The sequence below is a fragment of the Trichechus manatus genome, unplaced genomic scaffold (assembly GCF_000243295.1).
Source record: "Trichechus manatus latirostris isolate Lorelei unplaced genomic scaffold, TriManLat1.0 scaffold00038, whole genome shotgun sequence".
NCBI lineage: Eukaryota > Metazoa > Chordata > Mammalia > Sirenia > Trichechidae > Trichechus > Trichechus manatus.
In genome coordinates this window covers 16,724,279-16,740,829 of record NW_004443974.1, presented here as the reverse complement: position 1 = coordinate 16,740,829, position 16,551 = coordinate 16,724,279, and the positions used below count along the sequence as shown (strand labels likewise).

Here is a 16,551-nt window from a genome sequence, read left to right as displayed (position 1 = left end):
TCCCCAGTCACGCTCCATCACTTTACCCTGTTTTATTTCCCTTACAGGATAATCCCAAATTATCTTGGTTAATTTGTTATCTGTCTTCCTCACGTTAAGGACCTCATCATATTGTTCACTCCTGGACTATAGAAGGAGTTCAGCAAAGATTTATTGAATAAACTGAATGCATGCATGAATTAGTAACGCAACGGAACTATCCCACCCCACCACAACCACCCTAGAAACAAAATAGGCAAGTAACTGCGCATGCGTCATGGTGGTAGCCCAGAGTGGCCGCCGTGTTACTAGGGCAGCGTGACGCCAAGGGGCGGCAGCGACGCACGACTGCTTCCGCTTCCACCATGGCAGTGCTTCCGGGTTGGAAGAAAGATGGCGATGGCTTTGGGCGGTAGGTTGGAGGCGCTTTTATTAACTCTTTCGGTGAAAAAAGAAATGCGCGTTGTAGATCGAGTAGTGGGTGGTAATTGTCTTCATCTTCCCGGCACCCGCCCTTGGCCGGAGGTCTCCAGGGTTGGGATTGGCGCCTTTGTCTCCTCAGCTGCCACTCCAGGCCTGCACACATGGGAACTGAGACTTGGGTCTTTGGGAATAATAGGATCTAGAGTCGGACATTTGGTTAGGTCCTCCCGAACTGCACATCCCAGAATAGGGCAGGCTTTCTGTCGTCCCCTAAAGGTTGTGAGAGAATCCGAGACCAGGTTTGGGCACGTGCTCTGCAGGGCGAAAGTGGTATGTTCCGAATAAGTAGGGATAAATGTTTATCGTTCTCTGTGTGTTGAGCGCTGTACTAGTCTCTGGGGGATTCGCTGCGGGCAAGACAGACGTGATCCCTGCCCTTAAGGAGGTCAGTTATACCGTAAATGCAATGGGAAAGAAGGTAGATTGCTGGGAAACACTGTAACAGGGAGACATGACCCAAGTTCAGACAGCAGAGAAGACCTTCTTGAGGAAGTGATTTTCAAACTTAGACCAGTTAAAGCGCAGGAAGGTGAGTGGAGGAAGAGCATTTCTGGCATTTCTGCTTTTGCAGTTCCTGAAATGAAAAACAACATATTGTATTATAGGAACTGAAAGAAGACATGGTGGCCAAAACTCAGAGAGAAATGAGAGGTGGAAAGGTAGGCACGGACCAGACTCCATCATGAAGGACCTTGTAGGTCTGTAAGGATTTTGGATTTTATCTTAAGAATAACAGGGGAGGCATAAAAAGTTTTTAGTGGAGAGTGATTACCTGATTTATATGTTTAAAAAGTTGTCCTGGGCTCAAGAGATTAGAGGGAAAAGCTTGAGAGGTGTTTTAAAAAGAAAAAGGAACTGATGGAAGGTAAAAGAATATTTAAAGGAGTCGTCAGCTCTGCTCATTGCTATTTAGAAGCCCTGAAGATGGGCCTGAAAAGGGGCTATTGAATTTAATGGCTTGACCCGAGCAATCTCTGAGAAAGTAGTGGAGGTGGAAGCTACAAGGAAGTAGGATAAGAAGTGGATGGAAGGTGAAGAATAGAAAGAGCAGTTTTTCTTTTAAGAAATTTTGTGAAGGAGAGAAAAGAGAATAGCCACATGGTTACCTTAAGGTTGAGGTGGTTGCATTTTTTTTTTTTTTTTGAGTTAGAAAAAACTAAAGATTGTTGAAGTGTTGGTAGAAGGGAACCAGTGCAGAGGGGAGAGCCTGAGATGGAGTACCTGATGGATCACGACCTCCCTGAGAAGGCAGGAGGAGGTTGGAATCCAACACACACACTGAGGAAATGGCCTTTGACAGGAGAAGGGACACTTCTTTTGTTGTGGCAAGAGGGAAAGAGAGGACGGAGAGATGCAGGCAGTTGTATTAGATTTGGAAGTTAACATATTTCTTGTCTAATGTGTGTAAGAATGTGAAGTAGTGGATGAGTTTATCTGCTCCAGTGAGAGAGAAGAGAGGAATTTAGAAGTTGAGAGTGGAGAAGGTTTGAAATAATTATTTCAAGAAGAATGGGAGACTACTACAATAAATAGATATATAAATAGAAAATATTGTTTTAATGCAATTGATCACTAGGGTGGCTTTGACGGGTAAACAGATCAGCTGGGGAGCTTGATAAAAGGCAGATTTTGATTCTGTAGGGTCTGGATGGGGTCCTTTTTGCATTTCTAGCAAACTCCCAGTTGATGCAGATGCTGCTGGTCTGGAGACCCCACTTTAAAAAAGAAGAGTGGGAGAGTGAGCTGTTTCGAGCGGCATGCATGGTCCAAGAAACAGAATGCAAGCCACAGGTGTAATTTAAAATTTACTAGTAGCCACATTAAAACACAGGTGGAATTAATGATGTATTTTATTTAACCCACTATCCAAACAATTATTTCAACATGAAATTAATGTACAATATTACTAATGAGGTATTTTACCTTCTTTGTTCTAAGTTTTCAAAATCTTGTATATATTTTACACATAAAGCACATCTTAATTCAGACTGGCCACATTTCAAGTGCTCAGTAGCCACATGTGGCTAGTGACTGCCATATTGAACAGTACAGATTTAGAGACACATAGTTTGATTGCTGGGTTGTGTTCAGGTCCCAGGTGTATTTCGGAACCACGTGTTTACAGGGGTGTCCATCTGCCCAGTTGTAAGTTTTTTTTATTCGTTCAAAAAGTATTTACAATGTTGAACTCCTCCTAGGAGCCAGGCATTATGCTAGATACTAAGGCTTCATTAATGAATAAGACTGAGAAAGTCCCCATTTTTATGCAACCCAATTATTGGATTCAGCCAGGATTGAGGTTTTGTCTGGCTATACAATGAAAGCACAGAGAGGTAGGGATTTAAAATGTTGAGACAGGTAGTCAGTGTGATGAACCGTAGAGTCTAAGATGAATAAGGAAGGAAGTGAACACAGCAGGATACCGATAGATAGTGAGGGACAAGATGGGTGAGCTGGTAGGTCCTGATATGAGTGAAGAACACCAGAGAAGCTGCACAGGCAGGTCAGAGAGATAGGAAGTGGTGTGGAATGTTTTCATTAAGAGTTACGGAGTCAGAGGTGAGGACAGGATAGAAGTAGGTGGCAGATCTGGAGTGAAGGAGAAGGTGGTCGGATATGAGGAGGTCCGAGGATTAGATCCCAGTGGACACTGAAGTCAATGAAAATGAGATGACTTTTAAAAAGCATTTTTTAAAAAAGATCCAATTGGTTCTCTAGTTTGCAGATGTAGCTTTTGAACCTCATACAAGTTGAATAAGAAACCCAAAGCAACAAACCTAGGAGCTACAACCTGGGAAAAGCAACTAAAAGGTAAGATTCTTCTTTTCTAGGACAATTGTTAAATGTACCACCTGCCAGAAAGAAGAGTGGGAGAGTGAGCTCTTTAGAGCAGCATGCACAGTCCAAAGAAACAGAATGCAAGCCACATGTGTAGTTTAAAATTTATTAGTAGCCACGTTACAACACATTAAAAGGACAGGTGGGACAGGGAACACAACAGAGAGTCCCTGACGGAGCAGGAGAAGAATGAGGTGTGGAACTCAAATTCTAGTAAACAGACCAAACTTAATGGTTTGATTGAGACTGGAGGGACCCCGGAAGACATGGCCCCTGGACTCCCTGTTAGCACAAAACTAAAACCATTCCTGAGGCCAACTCTTCAGATAAAGATTAGACTGGACTATGGGACATAAATGGTACTTGTGAAGAGTGTGCTTCTTAGCTGAAGTAGATACACGAGACTAAATGGGCAGCTCCTATCCAGAGGTGAGATGAGAAGGCAGAGAAGGTCAGGAGCTGGTTGAATGGACACAGAAAATCCAGGGTCGAAAGGAGGACTGTGCTGTCACAGGATAGGGAGAGCAACTAGGATCACATAACAATGTATGTATAAATTTTTGTATGAGAGAAAAACTTAAATTGTAAACTTTCACTTAAAGTACAACAACAAAAAAAAGAACAGGTGGAATTAGTAATGTATTTTATTTAACCCACTATGCAAACTTTTATTTCAGCATGAAATTAATATACAAATATCACTAATGGGATATTTTACCTTCTTTATTCTAAGTTTTCAAAATCTGGTATGTATTTTAAACTTAGAACACATCTTAATTTGGACTGGCCACATTTCAAGGACTCATTAGCCACATGTAGCTAGTGACTACTAAATTGAACAGTACAGATCTTGGAGAAATACTGTGGTCCAAATGGAAAATCAGAGAAATAGAGCTTTAGAATAGGCAGGAACTTCAGAAATTATGAACTCCCTGAAACTGGACAGTATGCAGAGAAGGTCCTTTGTTTTTATCACATTCTTCAAGGGTTCTCAGTCTAAAAGAGACTCTTTGATCTAAAGCTGAGGTCAGCAAACTGTGGCCAGCGATCTGTTTTTGTAAATAAAGTTTTACTGGAATGTAGCCGTGCTCGGTTGTTTACATATTGCCAGTGGTTGCTTTCGCACTACAACATTAGAGCTGAGTAGTTGTGACAGCGATGTATGATTCACAAAGCCTAAAATTTTACTGTCTGGCCCTTTACATAAAAAGTTTACCAAGCCCTGGGCTAGAACTGTGGTTATCAAAGTGTGGTCCCAGGCAGAACAGCCTCAGCATCATCTGGGAATCTACTAAAAATGTAAGTTCTCAGGTCCCACCCCATACTGCCAAGTAAGAAACTCAAGGCAGGGCCCAGCAATCTTAAACAAGCACTCGGTTGATTTTGGTAAACACTAAATTTTGAGATCGAGAACTAACCACACTCCCCACCCCACCCTCAAAAGCTGGTTAGCATCTGAAACAGGATAAAAGAATTGTAGCCTGTTCCTTGGAAACATTTTGACAACAAGGAGAAAGACCATAAGAGTGCCAGGCATGATCAAAGAGACTATCAGAAAATAAATAGAAAGTGATCTCCTTTTACTCAGCCATTTGGAGTGCCATAAACAAATCTGACGGGGTGGGGGGCAGTACTTGAGCATCAACCAGTCAGCAAGGAAGGTTTAGAGAAGAATAAATGGAATGATCAAGCAGATGAAAGGGGTAAAGGGGAACTGGCAGCTAATAAGTCTCCAGTCTGGATGCCAGAGGCCATATGGCCCAGTACCAGAAGTAGGGGTGGCTGGCACTCTGGAGCTTGACTGATGATGATTATGGCAGCAGCAGCAGCTACCATTTATTGCTATGTACGTGCTAAATGCTTTACTTATATGTGTTTAGGATTTTATATTAGAAAATTGATAGAGAAATACTCAGGTTTGTCACGCATAAATTCATTTAGTTTATTGCGAGGTAGTCGTGGCATCCCATGCAAGTAAGACCTCACAATATTCATTTAGAACCAGAGAATCAGAATTAACAATTATAATTACAGTGTTAGTTCAGTGGTTCAAGTCCAAATCTTTAGACTTCAGGATTTTACCTTTAACAAGAGGTCTCGGGAGGAAGGCTTAACCATGGCTAGAACTCAATAGAAGTTTCTCGTAGCTAGGATCCAAGGTCAGCAGCAGCAAGCAGAGTCTCAGCAGGCTCTCGGTGTTTGCCTCTGCCTTCTTTCAGTAAGTGAGCAAAATTTAGGGTTTAAATGTGAATTTGTCACCTTGGCTCCACGTGGCAAGGGCCAGTGTGATATCAAAGACTGCTGTGTTGGCTGGCAATAGAGAGAATTGGTAAAACCAGAAGTTGGTTATTTGAAAAGATCAATAAAATTAACAAACCTTTAGGCAGACTGACAAAGAAAAAAAGAGAAAAGATGCAAAATAAGAAATGAAAGAGTGGACGTTACATCTACATTACAACTGACCTGATAGAAATAAAGAGAATTATAACAATATTATGAACAACTCTATGGTAACAAACAGGATGACAAATAAAATGGACAAATTCTTAGAAACACACAACCCACCCAAACTGACTTGAGGAAGTAGTCTCAACAGACCCATAACAAGGGAAGAGATTGAATCAGTGATCAAAAACCTCTGAACAAAAAAAGTCCTGCACCAGATGGCTTCACGGGAGAATTCTACTAAACATTTAGAGAAGAGTTGACACCGATAATGTTTAAATTTTTCCAAAAGATAGAGAAGGAGGGAATACTCCCTAATTCATTCTTCGAAGCAAACCTAACCCTGATACCAAAACCAGACAAAGACACCACAAGAAAAGAAATTTGTAGGCCAGTATCTCTAAGAGTATAGATGCAAAAATCCTCAATAAAATACTAGTGAACAGAATCCAATAACATATTAAAAGAGTCATATACCATGACCAAGTGGGATTTATTCCAGGAATGCAGGGATGATTCAACAATAGAAAATCAACATAATACACCACATCAATAGAACAAAGAAAAACAACCACGTGATCATCTCTATTGATGTAGAAAAAGCATTTGATAAAATCCAACACCCTTTCTTGATGAAGACCCCAAAGAAGATTGGAATAATGGAAAAACTAATCATTAACTTTATATGGAAAAGAGGATAAGTAAAGCATTATTGAAGATGAAGAACAAAGTAGGAGGCCTCGCAGTACCTGACCTCAGAACCTGCTATACAGCTGTGGTAGTCAGAACAGCCTGATACTGGTACGACGACAGACACGTTGACTGATGGAACACAATTGAGAACCCAGATGTTAACCCATCCACCTGTTCACCTGATCTTTGACAAAGGCCCAAAGTTCATTAAATGGGGAAAAGACTGTCTTTTTAACAAATGGTGCTGACAAAACTGGATGTCCATCTGTAAAAAAAAAAAAATGAAAGAGGACCCATACCTCACACCATACACAGAAACTAATTCAAAACGGATCAAAGACCTAAATATAAAACAAAAAACTATAAAGATTATGGAAGAAAAAGTAGAGTCAATGCTAGGGACCCTATTATATGGCCTAAATAGAATACAAATCATAACTAACAGTATACAAACACCAAAAGATAAGCTAGATAACTGGGATCTTCTAAAATGTAAACACTTAAGCTCATCAAAAGACGTCACCAAAAGAGTAAAAGAGAATCTGCAGACTGGGAAAAAAATTTTGGCTATGACATATCCAACAAAGGTCTAATCTCTAAAATCTATAAGAAAATCCAACACCTCTACAACAAAAAGACAAATTTAATCCAGTTAAAAAATGGGCAAAGGATATGAGCAGACACTTCACCAAAGAAGACATTCAGGCGGCTAACAGACACATGTGGAAATGCTCACAATCAGCCATTAAAGAAATGCAAATCTACAGTGAGATACCATCTCACCCCAATATACTGGCACTGATCAAAAAAACAGAAATTAACAAATGTTGGAGAGGCTGCTGGTTGGAATGCAAAATGGTACAACCATTTTGGAAAACGATATGACGCTTCCTTAAAAAGCTAGAAATAGAAATACCATATGATCCAGCATTCCCACTCCTAGGAATATATCCTAGAGAAATAAGAGCCATCACACAAATAGTATGAACACCCATGTTCATTGCAGCATTATTCACGGTAGCAAAAAGATGGAAGCAACTTACATGCCCATCAACAGACGAATGGATAAACAAACTATGGTACATACACACAATGGAATACTACACAACGATAAAGAACGGTGATCAATCTGTGAAACATCTCACAACATGGATGAATCTGGAGGGCGTTATGCTCAGTGAAATAATCACAAAAGGTCAAATACTGTATGAGACTACTATTATAAAAACTCATGAAAAGGTTTACACACAGAAACAACCTTTGATGGTTACAAGGGAGGGGAGCAGAAGAGTAGAAAGGGAAAAACACTAACTAGACAATGGATAAGTGGTAGCTTTGGTGAAGGGTAAGACAGTACACCAGTACTGGGGAAGTCGGCACAGCTTGACCAAGGCAAAGTCATAGAAGCTTCATAGACACATCCAGACTCTCTGAGGGACTGTGTTACTGGGCTGAGGGCTGGGGACCATGGTCTCGGGACATCTACCTCAATTGGCATGACGTAGTTTATAAAGAAAATGTTCTACATCCTACTTTGGTGGGTAGCATGTGGGGTCTTAAAAGCTTGTGAGTGGCCATCTAAGATACATCTATTAGTCCCACCCCTTCTGGAGCAATGGAGAATGAAGAAAACCAAAGACACAAGGGAAAGATTAATCCAAAGGACTAATGAACCACAACTATCACAGCCTCTACCAGACTTGAGTCCAGCACAACTATATGGTGCTGGGCCACCACCAGCAATGGCTCTGACAGGGATCACAATAGACAGAATGGGAAGAAAATGTAGAACAAAATTCAAACTTACAAAAAAAGACCAGACTTACCAGTCTGACAGAGACTGGAGAAACCCTGAGAGTATGACCCCTGTACACCCCTTGAGCTCAGTTGTGAAGTCACTCCTGATGTTCACCCCTCAGCCAAAGATTAGATAGGCCTGTAAAACAGACAATAACACACATAGTTCAGCCATGTATACAAGACTAAATGGGCACACCAGCCGAAAAGCAAAGATGAGAAGGCAGGTAGGGACAGGAAAGCTGGACAAATGGAAATGGGGAAGCCAAGGTCAAGAAGGGGAGAGTGTTGACACACTGAGGGGTTGGCAACCAATGTCACAAAGCAAAATGTGTATTAATTGTTTAATGAGAAACTAATTTGCTTTGTAAACTTTCACCTAAAGCACAATAAAAAAAAGAAAAAGATTGTAATAGAAGGGAAATTCCTCAATATGATTCAGGGTGTATATGAAAAGCCAACAGCCAACATTATACTTTATGGAGAAAGACTGAGAGCTTTCCCCTTGAAATTGGGAACAAGACAAGGGTGCCCGCTCTCACCACTTCTATTCAATATTGTTTTAGAAGTCCTAGCCAGAACAGTAAGAAAAAGAAGTAAAAGGTATCCAGTTTGGAAAAAAAGTAAAATTATCTCTATTCGCCGATGATGTAATTCTACATAGAGAAAATCCAGAAGAGTCCACAAGAAAACTTGTAGAACTAATAGAGGAATTGAGCAAAGTTGCAGGGTACAAGGTCAGCAAACAAAAATCAGTTGGGTTTCTATACACCAGCAATGAGAAATGTGAAAGGGAAATTAGTGAAACAATTCCGTTTACAATAGCATCTAAGAGAATAAAATACTTAGGAATAAATCTAACCAGGGATGTGAAGGACTTATACAATGAAAACAATAAAGCCTTGCTGAAAGAGATTATAGAAGACTTAAATAAATGGGATGATGTTCCATGTTCATGGGTTGGAAGACTTAATATTTTTAAGATGTCAGTTCTGCCCAAAGCGATCTATAGATTCAACACAATCACAATCAAAATTCCAACAGTCATCTTTACAGAAATAGAAAAACCAATCCTCGACTTTATATGGAATGGCAAGAGGCTCCAAATAGCTAAAGCAATGTTGAAAACAGAAGAAAAAAGTAGGAAGACTCACACTTCCTGTCTTAGTCATCTAGGGCTGCTATAACAGAAATAACCACAAGTGTATGCTTCAACAAACAGAAGTTTATTCTCTCACAGTCTAGTAGGCTAGAAGTCCAAATTCAGGGTGTCAGCTCCAGGGGAAGGCTTGCTTTCTCTGTCGGCTCTGGAGGAAGGTCCTTGTCATCAATCTTCCCCTTGACTAGGAGCTTCTCAGTGTAGGGACGCTAGGTCCAAAGGACGTGCTCTGCTCTAGCACTGCTTTCTTGGTGATAATGAAGTCCCCCTGACTCTGCTCGCTTCTGTCATATTTCAAGAGTTTGGCTTAAGACACAGCCTAATCTTGTAGATCGAATCCTGCCGAATTAACATAACTGCCTCTAATCCTGCCTCATTAACATCATAGAGGGAGGATTTACAACACAAAGGAAAATCACATCAGATGACAAAATGGACAATCACACAATACTGGGAATCATGGACTAGCCAAGTTGATACACATTTTTGGGGGACACAATTCAATCCATAACATTTCCTGATTTGAAAACATACTATACAGCCCTGGTGGCGTAGTGGTTAAGAGCTTGGCTGCTAACCAAAATGTCAGCAGTTCAAATCCACCAGTTGCTCCTTGGGAACTCTATGGGGCAGTTCTACTCTATGAGTCGGAATTGACTCGGCGGCAACAAGTTTTGGTTATACAGCCACAGAAATCAAAACAGCCTGGTATTGGTATAACAATAGACACATAGACCAATGGAATACAACTGAGAGTCCAGAAGTAACCCACATATCTATGGCCAGGGGTGCCAGGTTCATTCGATGGGGAAAGAAGAGTCTCTTCAATAAATGGTGCTGGGAAAATTGGATTTCCACATGCAGAAAAATGAAACAGGATCCATGCCTCACACCATACACAAAAACAAATTCAGAATGGATTAAAGACCTAAATTCACAAACTAAAACAAAAAAATTTTTGGAAGAAAAACAAGGGAAAACGATGTCAGGCCTAGCTTTTAACAGTGGGTTATCTAGTATAATAACAAAAGCACAAACAGCAAAAGACAAAATAAATAAATGAGACCTCATAAAAATTAAAAACTTTTGTTCATGAAAGGACTTTACCAAAAAAGTGAAAAGACAAGCTACCAACTGGGAGAATATCTTCTGAAGCCATATATCCAACAAAAATCTAATAACCAAAATGTATGTAAAACTTTGACAACTTAACAACAAAGAGATAACCCAGTCATAAAATGGGCAAAGGACTTGAATAGACATTTCACCAAAGAGGACATTCAGATGGCTACCAAACACATGAAAAGATGCTCAGCGTCATTAACCATCAGAGAGATGCAAATCAAAACCACAAGGAGATACCATTTCACTCCTGCTAGGATGGCTAAGATTTAAAAAAAAAAAAACAAAAACAAAATAACAAACATTGGAGAAATTGGAGCTCTTATCCATTGCTGGTGGGAATGCAAAATGGTACAGCCATTATGGGAAACAGTGTGGTAGTTCATAGAAAAACTAAAAATAGAGCTACCATATGGTCCAGCAATTCCACTCCTAGATATATACCCAAAAGACTTGAAAGCAGAGAGTCAGAGATATGTACACCAATGTTCATTGCAGTACTTATTCACAACAACCAAAAGGTAGAAATAACCTAAATGCCCATCAGCAGGTTAATGGATAAACAAAATGTGGTACATACATACAATGGAATACTACTCAGCAAGTAGGAGAAATGAAGTCTAGACACATGTTACAATAGGGATGGAGTTGGAAGACATTATGCTGAGTGAAATAAGTAAATCACAAAAGGACAAATATTGTATAACCTCACTTATATTAAAAAAAAATAAGAAAAGACAAATGTATCGAGACCCAAAGTTTATTAGTGGTTATCAGGGGCAAGAGGGAGGGGCAAGAGGGGGTTAACAGTGATGGAAATAGTGCATTGATTAAGGGTAGGGTTGCACAGCTGATTTTTATAATTACTATCAATAAGTTCTACACCTGTAAAAAGTTGAATTGGCAAAAGCTGTGTGATAGATACATTTACAACAACGATAGAAAAATAAAAAGAGTAGCTGCTGAGGCTGTTTATGTACAGCCAAAAACCTCATGGGATTTGGTTCCTTGGTTTGGAGGTTTAGGGTCGTGGTTTCATGGTATATCCCAATTAATTGGCCTAATAACATGTTTAGTGTTTCTGTTCTACGTCCAGCCATAAAGAGAAATGAAGTCCTAATACAGGCTACCACATGGATGAACCTTGAAACATTATGCCGAGTGAAATCCGTCAGACCCAAAAGGACAAATATTACATGATCCCACTTATATGAAATATCTGGAATAGGCAAATGCATAGAGACCAAAGTTTATTAGTGATTACCAGGTGCAGATGGGAAGGGAAAAAGGGAAGACATTGTTTAAGGGGCACTGAACTTCTGTTAAGAGTGATGAAAAAAATGGGAGATAAAGGTGGTGGTTGTACAACATGGTGAATGTAATTAATGTCACTGAATTGTACATGTAAAAATAGTTGAAATGGCAAATGTTTTGTTGTATATATTTTACCACAATAAGCTGTTGTCAATTTTCCCTATAGGAAGAAAATGGAAGGAAGATCAAGCATATATGAAATCCACACTCCAGTTGTTGACAAGAAAAGGAAAAAGAAAAAGAAACAATACTCAGTAGATAAGGAAATACATCAGAAGTGTTCCAGTAAAAGTTTCAAAGATTTCTGCCTGGCAAATGAACAGTCTCAAATAACTAAGAGCAAAAAAAAGAGAAAAGATAAATACTATTTCATTTCTTCTCCTGTGAACAAATCAGAAATTTGTGACCAGACTGAAAAGGCCACTTTGACACTCAAAAAGAAAAAAAAGAAGAGAAGAAGTGCTTTGGGAGTAGACAAGGAAACGGATATTACATATGTCCTTGTGGATAAAGAAAATATTGAGAACACACCAAAGAATTTTAAGAAGGATGTCGATGTCATTTATGTTGATAACAAGGAACAAAAGTCAGCAAAAGAGCCTGAAGCAAATGAACTGCCTTCAAGTCCTAAGTCATATAAAAATGAGTCAGAAGAGCTGCATGATAAAGTTAGGAGAAAAAAGCATAAAAAACGTCAGAGGACAGAAGCATCCTGTGATACCCAGGAAAGCCCACAATTGAGCATTGCCTTGCACCAGTCGGAAACACAGGAGCAGGAATCTTTGCTTTCTGTGGGCCTGCAAGGGGAAATTGCAGAACTCTCAGTATCTGCTGTTAAAAAAAAGTCTAAGAAAAAAAAGAAGAAGATTTCAAATAACCCAGAGTTTGAGGCATTGGCCATGCCTGAGAGTCTTGAGAACTTACGCCCTGAAGGATCGCAGGTGATCAGTGAGATTGATACTGTAGAAGGCAGTGATGCACTTAAAGAGATCAGGGAATCCAACAGTACAAAGACAAAGTCTAAGAAAAGGAAGCGAAGGTCTGTCGAAAGTGCAGTCGAATCTGGTGCTAATTTTTCAGTGCTCGATGAGAGCTCTGAAAATACACGCATAGATCTGGAAGGTGGTGATTCATTGGCAAGTGAGGGTGCCTTGATTGAAGAAATTGTGAAGCCCAGGACAAAAAGGAAGAAAATCCAGTCCTGTTCAGAAGAGAAGTATGTGGAAGAGGTGCAGAGGTAATGTTTGAATGTTACGCCTTCAGATGGTGTACTGCTTTTGCGTGAATTCTGTCCTTGGCCACTTTATTCAGCACGTACATATTAAATGGCAGAAACCAAAGAGATAGACCCTCAAATGTACAGAATAATGTACACATTGAACTCTGTGAACTTGACAGGTAGCTTAATTTCTTCATCTATAAAATAAAGCGGTTAGATTACATTTTCACTAAGAACTTGTAGCCCTGAAATTCTATGAGTAAGTTAAGGCATTTTAAAATCCCAAAATTACCTTTGTCTATATGCATATGGGTAGAAGAAAGGATTAGGTATATAATGGTTAGAATCTCACAGAGCAGCAAAAAAACTTGAATTAGGATTCTCACTAATATAAGAAATTTAAATGTCATTATTTGTATAATTATTTAAATATACTGTCTGATGAGCAAAGACAGAGATTTTTTTAAACCACTTTATCTCATAGTTTCTAGGATTTGAGATTACTTTTCCTGTTTTAACTCACTTTCTTACATTATTAGTCTTGTCCTAAAATAGTTTCATGTAAAAGTTAATGGGAAGAGGCTTCACTTCAGGTGGTACTGATAATAGTTATGGGACCACTCATGTCATCCTCTGTGCTATCTTATCAGGGACATTTTCAGAACACCGATAATGAGTCATGAGTACTCTAGGACTGTGGTTCTTCAGGGCCCTGGTGACACAGTGGTTAAGAGATTGGCTGCTAACCAAAAATTGGCAGTTTGAATCCACAAGCCACTCCTTGGAAACCCTATGGGGCAGTTCTGCTCTGTCCTGTAGGGTCGCTATGAGTCAGAATCGACTCGACGGCAGTGGGTTTGGTTTGGTTTTGGATGGTTCTTCACTTTTATTGGACTGTGGGCTCTCTGAAAGCTGGTGACCCTTTGCTTAGACAAATGCACACAGTATTTTCAGTTCCTAGTCTGACAGGTTAGCCAATGTTTGAACATTCTGAGGAGATTTAGACCTCAGGCACAGAGTTTAAGGGTGAATTAGTGGTGGCATAATGGTTAAGCCCTAAGCTGCTACCAAAAGTGACTCTGTGGGAGAAGAGACCTGGCAATCTGCCACTGTAAAGATGACAGCCAAGGAAACCCTTTGGGGCAGTCCTACTCTTGTCATATAGCATCGCAGTGAGTTGCAATGGACTCAACAGCACACAACAAACAATAACACACAGAAAACTAAGCAAAGGAGAAAAATTATTAACTGCAACAAAAACAGCTGTGACCCCAGCGTCTTATATGGCTCCAGTAAGAATAATAGTGACACAGTCTTGGTAATGCAAAGCCTGAATATTGATTTAACCAATTATTAACCAGTATATTATAAAACTAAACACATTGGGAGGATCTGGGAGAAGTATATGAACATCACTGAGGGTAGAAGAGGGCTTGAGCTTATTAGAAAGTCAGTATCTTTTTTTTAAATTGAGAAATAGTAAATACGCAAAGATTATTTAGAAGATTGGAAATAAAACCAGGGGAAAAGTAGAGAAATAAAAAGTTATAAGTGGTTACTTCTGGAGGGTGACAAGGGATGGGGCATCTGTTTTTCATTGTAGAACTATTTGTTTTTTTGTTATTATTATTGTACTTTAGATAAAGGTTTACAGAACAAACTAGCTTCTCATTAAACGGTTAGTACACATATTGTTTTATGACATTGGTTAGCAACCCCATGACATGTCAATACTCTCCCTTCTTGACCTTGGGTTCCCTATTACCAGCTTTCCTGTCCCCTCCTGCCTTCTAGTCCTTGCCCCTGGGCTCGTGTGCCCCTTTAGACTCGTTTTGTGCTATGGGCCTGTCTAATCTTTGGCTAAAAGGTGAACCTCAGGAGTGACTTCATTACTGAGCTTAAAAGGGTGTCCGGGGGCCATACTCAAGCTTTCTCCAGTCTCTGCCAGGCCAGTAAGTCTGGCCTTTTTTTGAGTTAGAATTTTGTTCTACATTTTTCTCTAGCTTTGTCTGGAACCCTCTGTTGTGATCCCTGTCAGAGCAGTCAGTAGTGGCGTCATCTAGTTATACTGGACTCAGTCTAGTGGAGGCTGTGGTAGTTGTGGTCTGTTAGTCCTTTTGACTAATCTTTCTCTTGTGTCTTTAGTTTTCTTTATTTTCCCTTTCTCCTGAAGGGGTGAGACCAGTGGAGTATCTTAGATGTCACTCACAGGCTTTCAAGACCCCAGATGCTACTCAGCAAAGTAGAATGTAGAACATTTTCTTTATAAACTGTGTTATGCCAATTGAGCTAGATGTTCCCTGAGACCATGGTCCCCACAGCCCTCAGCCCAGTAATTCAGTCCCTCAGGGAATTTGTATTTGTCCATGGAGCTTCCATGAGCTTACCCTGAACAAGTTGTGCTGGCTTCCCCAGTATTGTGTACTGTCTTACCCTTCACCAAAGTTACCAGTTACCTATTGTCTATTTAGTGTTTTTCCACCCCTACCCCTCCCCTCCCTCGTAACCATCAAAGATTCCTTTTGTGTATTAACCTTTTCATGAGTTTTTAATAGTAGTGGTCTCATACAATATTTGTGCTTTTGTGATTGAATTATTCCACTCAATATAATACCCTCCACATTCATCCCATGCTGTGATATGCTTCGAAGATTCGTCATCGTTCCTTGTGGTTGTGTAGTGTTCCATTGTGTGTATGTACCATAGTTTGTTTATCCATTCATCTGCTGATGGGCATCTAGGTTGTTTCCATCTTTTTGCTACTGTGAACAGTGCTGCAATGAACATGATTGTGCATCATGTGATGGCTCTTATTTCTCTAGGAGATATTCCTAGGAGTGAGATTGCTGGATCATATGGTATTTCTATTTTTAGCTTTCTAAGGGAGTGCCATATCGTTTTCCAAAATGGTTGTAACATTTTGCATTCCCACCAGCAGTGCATAACAGTTCCAATCTCCCCGCAGCCTCTCCAACATTTGTTATTTTCTGTTTTTTTTATTTGTGCCAGTAATGCCAGGGTGAGGTGGTATCCCATTGTGGTTTTGATTTGCATTTCTCTAATGGCTAGTGATCCCAAGCATTTCCTCACATATCTGTTAGCCGCTTGAATGTCTTCTTTGGTGAAGTGTCTGATCATTTCCTTTGCCCGTTTTTTAATTGGATTATTTGTCTTTTTGTTGTAGAGGTGTTAGATTTTCCTGTAGATTTTAGAGATTAGACCTTTGTCAGATTTGTCATAGCCAAAAATTCTTTCCCAGTCTGTAGGTTCTCTTTTTACTCTCCTGATGAAGTCTTTTGATGAGCATAAGTTTAATTTTCAGAAGATCCCAGTTATCTAGCTTATCTTTTGGAGTTTGTGTGTTGTTAATTATGGTTTGTATCCTGTTAGTGCCATGTATTAGGGTGTCTAGCATGATTCTATTATTTTTTCTTCTATGATCTTTATAGTTTTTGGTTTTATATTTAGGTCTTTCATCCATTTTGAATTAGTTTTTGTGTAT

The 16,551-nt window shown here is 39.7% G+C and overlaps 1 protein-coding gene across 3 annotated transcripts in view; it reads left to right on the top strand.

The window, feature by feature from the left end:
* Positions 1–321: 321 nt before the first annotated feature.
* TTF1 (transcription termination factor 1) overlaps positions 322–16,551 on the top strand; it is a 57,095-nt gene continuing 40,865 nt past the window's right edge. For 2 of the 3 annotated variants that reach the window (XR_002824004.1, XM_004375781.2), the window contains exons 1-3: positions 322–391; positions 3,181–3,273; positions 11,997–13,067. Coding sequence is in view for 2 of the 3 variants with exons in the window: in XM_004375781.2 (XP_004375838.1) it covers positions 12,004–13,067 (1,064 nt within the window). In the remaining variant the exon portion in view is untranslated. Of the gene's footprint in view, positions 392–537; positions 1,122–3,180; positions 3,274–11,996; positions 13,068–16,551 lie in introns of those variants that run through there. The other variant, XM_023730835.1, reaches the window with a different exon arrangement.